Raw genomic sequence first — 6545 nt, forward strand, 5'->3', positions numbered from 1 at the left:
TAGTGCTTTGCATTAAAATAGTAAAATATTATCTCTAACTTTTTGTATTATTTTTAATATTAAAAAAATATTTTATTTATATTCTTCTCTCATTTTAATATTATATTATTTATTTTACTTTAACTGTATTTATATATTTCACTTAAAAAATTTATATAATTTTATATATTCACTCCAAATACTTATATATTTTATATTTTCATCTAATATTCAAATATTTAATTATTTTATAAATAAACAAATAAAAATATATTAATTATAAAAATATATTAATTAAATAATAATTATAAAAAAACATTACTTAAATATTAATTATAAATATACATTAAACATTAATAAATTAATTTATTATAAATATTATTTATAATTGTGAATATATTAAATATTAATTATAAATATACATTAATAAATTAATTTATTATAAATATTATTTATAATTGTGAATATATTAATTTAAATTAAATTTTAATAATTATAAAAATATAAAATAAATTAAAAATATAATAAATTATGAGAATGAAAAAAAAAATTAAACTTAATTGAAAATATATATAAATTTTGAATTATATTATAAATTAAAAAAATTGAAAAAGATATAAAATTTGAATTATATTATAAATTTTAAAAAAAAAAAAAAAAAAAAATGACGCTGTTACAGTGTCCCGCCAAATCTTGTTGGATTTCGTTGCATTGGAGGGCCATCTCCAACGCTAAAATAGAATTTAGCGCAGTGTTGGAGATGGCCAATAATACATTTCGTAGTTCTACGTGGCAAGTAAATAAGTGACATCATACGGTCACACCAACAAAAAAATAAAACGTATATAGAGAGCCCTTCAAAAATGGTGTTCATACGATAGTTTTGATTTAAAATCAAATTAAATAAATTAAAAATTAAAATTTTAATATTTATAAAATTCAAATTGAATTAATTCGATTCAATTTAATTTAATTATTTTAAATTTTTAATGAAATTTTTATATTTTATACTTTATTTTTAATATTTTAAAATTTAATTAAAATATTTTAATCTTAATATAATTTAATAATCTCTATATTATTGAAAATAATATATTATTATTACAATTCAGTTTAATTTTTTTAATATTTTTATTAAAATTAAATCGAAATAATTAAAATTTTTAATTTTTAAATTAATCCAATTTAATCGATTTTTTTAATTTAAAAATTAATTCAATTCAATATTTTTTTTAATTAATTCAATTCAATCAATTTTTTTAATTTAAACCGAATACTACTCATCTCACCATTAAAAAAATCAATTTAAACGAATACTACTCACCTCACCATTAAAAAAATTGAAAAAAATCAATTTAAACGAATACTACTCACTACTCCCCTAATTGCGTCCTATTCTAAAATTAGCCAAAATTAGCCATACATAATATCTTTTTGAAAAATAAATACTTAAAAAATATATGTAATAAATATTAAATATTTTATCTTAAAAAACAAAAATACAAATTTCATACTTTCATATGTTTTAAAAAACTCCACTTATTCATTTAAAACTACTTTATATCTTGTGTAAAGTCTTCGTTAGAAAAACTAAAAACTTCAATATTTATATCAGTTAATTTCTGTAATTTTAATTATAGATTTTGTATAGATCTGTAATTTTAAATCTTTCTACCATTTAATTAATCTGCTTAAAATTAAAATAAATAGACTAACATTTTTTTTCAGGAAAAATAAAGAACTACAATTTTATAAGATACACATATTAATTAAGTGATTTTCAAATATAAAAAAACTAATAAATTAGTAACTCCCCCTATAAATCAAGGGAGATGGGAGAGAGGAGAGAGGAGAGAGGAGGGGTTACATTACAAGACAAATAAAATTAACAACTAACATTTCTACTCGTGTGCTGAGACAATATTGTTGTGTGCTGAGATAATATTGTTGCGTTTATTCATCAAACAACCACCTAGCGTCGTTCCCATTCCATCAAAATACATGATACAAGGCTTAATAAAACAGAAAAAAAAAAAAAAAAAAAAAAAAAAAAAAAAAGACGGAAAGATAATCGATACCCTCAATAAGTCAAGTCTCCAATGAAAATGAATCTTGGTTTCATCCTTGTCCTTGATGCTTTGCACCTCCTACTACTCACAAAAGATAGTATCAGCAAGGGTGTGAACATCTTACTTCCTTCCCCTCCTTCTGGTACTTCCTTTTCCCGGTTTTCCAGTGAAACTGGCACTGGAGTTGAATGTGGAAGTCTGAGCTGAGTGAACAGGCACATGATGCCCAGGAACCAAAGCAGGGAACCCAACAGCAGGGATTCTGCGAAGTAACCCAATGCAATAAAAATCAAGATGTGCAAGCATTGCCCAACAACATATAGTTAGTAATAAACAGATTCATCTAACATGTTAGCCGCTTATAAATAGCAGAGTGGTGAATTCTGAATCATGAGGAAAAACGCAATTTGCCACAAACTGCACTTTACGCTTTAATGAAAATTAAATAGGATATCTAAAATAAAGGGCTTTGTTGCTTAATAGGTTAATGATGTATAAAAGGTGCTCTATTTATTGAACCCTGCTCAGTTTGGTACTCCAAGTTCAGTTGCCAAAAGAACGCGAATTTGGGATTATCCAATTTACTTGTTAAAATAACATCTCTCTCCTTCTATCTCCTGATTTGGGAACTAGGATGATCATATAAGCTACGTGTGGCAAGATATTAAATTTATGACACATACCCAACAAGAGCACAGCAGACTCCTGCTTGGCCGAGGTAACACCAAATGCATTGCCCTTCTGCAGACTAAGATGTAGAGCTTGATTCTCTGCAATAACACACTGAAGCAACCGCCCCAGTCTTCTGCATTCCCCTTCCAAATACCTACTCTTGATTTCCAGATCCCTCACATGCATCTTCTTCCTTTCTCTTGATCTAAAAGCTGCATCCTTATTTCTCAACTGCCTGGAAAATTTAGACAAATTTTTACATACAGCCATTAGAAGATGCTTAGAGAAAATAATTTTCTCATAACTTGACAATTTTTTTCTTCTACAAAGTTCTGTCTTCAATTTTAAGGAACAGAGATCAAGTATTCATCATCAAAATTCTCAGAGATCCAACGACAAACAGCACCATGCACATGTTGCATCCTATTGAAACCCATAAGAGAATGAAATCAACCCCCAAAAACATTATATAAACAAAACAATCAGAAACATTCTCCAGGAACTGATTTGTACTTCGTGTGGGAATGGAAAGCGAAGGAACCAGGACAGTGCACCAAAAGATATACACACCATAAAATCGTATGGCATCGTCAATACTCAATAGTTAGAATCGCCATAGAAAAATGTCCACAAAGATTAAATTAGACACCTTTTCTACAAAGAGCAAACAATCGAACTAATAAGCGGAATCGGAAAATTTAACATCAATCATACACACAGAAAGAGCCATTTCATCAATAGCAATTAAGAACCTAATAATTAGGAGAAACTAATCCAAATAAATTACAGGTACCTTCTCCGTTTCTTAGAGCTCGGATCCTCGGGATCTTGACCATCGCTTCTCACCTCAGCTCCATCAGCAACCTCCTTCTTCCTATCCTTTTCCGTCTCCGAAGCACTACCAATTCCATTATCGGAAGCACTAGAGTCCCTGTTGATGGCAGCATCGACAACTTCAGCGGAAACAGCGGGAGGAGAATCAACAAGAATATCAGCCAAAAAATCGTTGGACAACTGCTGGGTAGGCTCTACAGCAACAGAATCATCGTCGTCTTTCATCAAGATGTTCTCGAGTTCGCCGATCCAAGAAGATACAGAATCAGGGGAGGAATTGCAGAAATTAGCCGGAGAAGATGATGCCTGGAGCGAAGGAGGTGAGGCTTCAGGTAAGCCAGTAAAGAGATTGTCCCAATCAAGACGGCCGAGGTCATCGAAATCGAGTTTCAGGAGAATGTCATCTTCTTGAAATTCCGGATCCTCCATAATGAAGTGATGCAAAGATAAGATGAGAGAAAAACTTGTTATTCACAGAAACAAACGCAATGTACCAAATTGGTTTTGGTCCTCTTCTTCTCCACAGCTGACTTGTATATAACAGCACAGCGACAATTCTTCCTCCCTCGGTTCCTTTGGGTTCAAGGAAAAGGAGAGGGTGTGAATCATAAAGCCCCAAGCATGCCATCATCCAACCAATAGAAACACTCACGGTGGACTCTAAGAGGCGGTGGAATGACACGTAGAAACTGAAAAACTAATTAGTAGTTTTAATTTTACTTTTATCGTTTATCTTACAACTATTTTGAATTGTGAAGAACAGGAGAAAAAAATGAAAATTAAAAATTTTCCATTTCTCACTTATTAAAAAAATAAGCTAGAGAAATAATATTATCAATTTCTGTTTAAATTGGTAAAAAAAATAATGAAATAATTATATTTCTAGTTTTTAACAATCTTGTCTAATTATAAATAAAAATAATAAAATAAATGTGTTTCTATTTAAGAAGTTATTTTTCACTTTTACTAAAAAAATAAAATTTTTATTCACTTGTGTTTTCGTTTAAATTTTTTCCTTATTTTTCTAAACATAGTTTGAAGAACAGTTGAACCAATAACTGCAAGTAAGAGAGACTTTTTAAAATTAAATTAAAATTCATAAATTGTATTGTAATAAATTGAAATTTGGGGGTAAATGAAACAACTCTCTGATTTTAAATGAGAGTTCATGCAATTTACCTAATTTACAGATGCCTATTGTCTGCTAATCTAATAGCATTTACTTGTCTGGGAAATCGCACAACTGTTAAAGCTATTAAATTACTATCGCAACATTAAAATTCACATACCATGTATCTCCAGATATGTAATCAATTTATGTTTCTATCTAGCCAGTGAACTTGGCAATATTATTAAGCTGCAGACTGTAGTCCTTAATTTTACCAGCATAATTGTGCTGTGTGATCCATGTTGTCTGACAAGAAATTGGTAGATAACAGCTCCGCACACGCCTCATCAACAAATTCTTCCAAGTCTTTGTGGGATCTGAAGCCCAATTAAGAATAGGATTTTACATTATGATATGAAAAATTTTGGTTCCAATGAGAGTATGTTTTAGAGGAAAGGGCACTTGGGATTGTTTTCTTTCACCTTGAGCTCTAAGGATTGTAATCTGTCCCAGCTTGGTATCATTATTTGAGTCTTTATAAATAAAATAGAAAATGGAATCTTTTGAGATAATTTTGATTACATTTTCACATTTTGTGCATGTGATTTCCATTTTCTTCCAATTTGAAATCTCTAATTTCACAAAATTAAATTTAATTAATTTTTTATTTTATAACTTTTTTTTATATAAAATTGATGACAGCTGAATTTCACCACCCAATATCAAAATAAATCCATGATGATAACTCTCGTCCAAAAATAAAAAAACATTTTCAATGAGTTGACTTAAACTACCCGATCTTGAAGTCGGGCCTTCCTTGAGTCTCAATCTCCCCACACCTAACTCGATTTTGAAGCCTAGTAGGAGAAAAGACAACCGGCTCATTTATCCAGCAGATCTCGATCTAACATTTTTATATAAAATAAAATATTTTTAATTTTTTTTAATTGGAAAAATTTTTATTTTAAAAAAATTAAAATCATACATAACTTATAAAATTTTTCTTTTTTTCAAGTAAAATGAGATGTATATTACCTTGTGTCTGACTTTATTAATGTCAATCAACGCAGCTCAGATCCCACTTCTTCAGATTCCTTTTTTTCAAAAAAAAAAAAAGTTGTGTAAGATTAAATGCAGACTTAATCTTAATATAAAAAAATTTAATTCAATAAAAATATTTTCTTAATAAAAAATAAAATAAAATTTAAAAATCTTATTAATATCATTATTACTGTATATAAACTAATATATATTTTTATTTATTTTTAACATCACATTTAAATCATAAAAAATACTTTGTTAGAAATATTCCATAAAAATATTTTCGAGGTAAAATATATACATATTTCTAAAAGCTTACTGGACAGTCGTCTTCCGCATGGTAAAATATTTTCGAGATTGAAATCATGAAATTTAGAAATATTCCATAAATAATCAGAAATTTTTTCAAACGCGCAGGGCACGCCAGCCCAAAACTCCGGCTTAGTGGACGGTCGTCTTCGGCATTGTTTCCTTGGCCGTGCTGGCGGGCAGTGACAGACGTTGTTTTGTCCTGATGTTCTAGATACTTCTTTTGGTTTGGGTCTTGTTTTGGATATGTTGTGAATTCTGGATTGGTTCTGTTCCGAGTTGGGCTTTCCTCTCATAAAACATGAGCTGGGATATGTTTTAGTTTTCTTGTGTTGTGTTCCTTCGTGTTGTAGCCCACTGGGTTCTAACGCAATTCTTCAGTTGCATGATAAAAAAAAAATTGTCCACAACAAAGATTTTTCATGCGTGCAGGGGTCAGCCTGCCCAGAATGATATTTCATCTTCATCGATATAGGTAATAGCAGCAAAAGGTTATCAAGCAAATAAACATAACAGAATCAGACTCTAGATCA

General features: G+C 29.3%; 1 protein-coding gene across 1 annotated transcript; it reads right to left on the minus strand.

Moving 5' to 3' along the window:
* Window positions 1-1892: 1892 nt before the first annotated feature.
* LOC110605798 (bZIP transcription factor 60) lies at window positions 1893-4140 on the minus strand. Its single transcript, XM_021744436.2, has 3 exons — window positions 3514-4140; window positions 2732-2955; window positions 1893-2310 (listed from the first exon to the last, which is right to left on the minus strand). Exons 1-3 carry the CDS (start codon window positions 3981-3983, stop codon window positions 2060-2062), a joined length of 945 nt encoding a protein of 314 aa, XP_021600128.1. The 5' UTR covers window positions 3984-4140; the 3' UTR covers window positions 1893-2059.
* Between the last annotated feature and the right edge of the window lie 2405 nt (window positions 4141-6545).

The sequence above is a fragment of the Manihot esculenta genome, chromosome 18 (assembly GCF_001659605.2).
Source record: "Manihot esculenta cultivar AM560-2 chromosome 18, M.esculenta_v8, whole genome shotgun sequence".
Lineage (NCBI taxonomy): Eukaryota > Viridiplantae > Streptophyta > Magnoliopsida > Malpighiales > Euphorbiaceae > Manihot > Manihot esculenta.

What these genes read in the sequence shown, in the direction of transcription:
- LOC110605798 (XM_021744436.2), bottom strand. Translation starts at nt 3,983, where the DNA reads ATGGAGGATCCGGAATTTCAAGAAGATGACATTCTCCTGAAACTCGAT. An exon ending in AGCTCTAAGAAACGGAGAAG is followed by an intron (nt 2,956 to 3,513) that starts GTACCTGTAATT and finishes TAAATTTTCCAG; the next exon opens with GCAGTTGAGAAATAAGGATG. An exon ending in GTCTGCTGTGCTCTTGTTGG is followed by an intron (nt 2,311 to 2,731) that starts GTATGTGTCATA and finishes GTTACTTCGCAG; the next exon opens with AATCCCTGCTGTTGGGTTCC.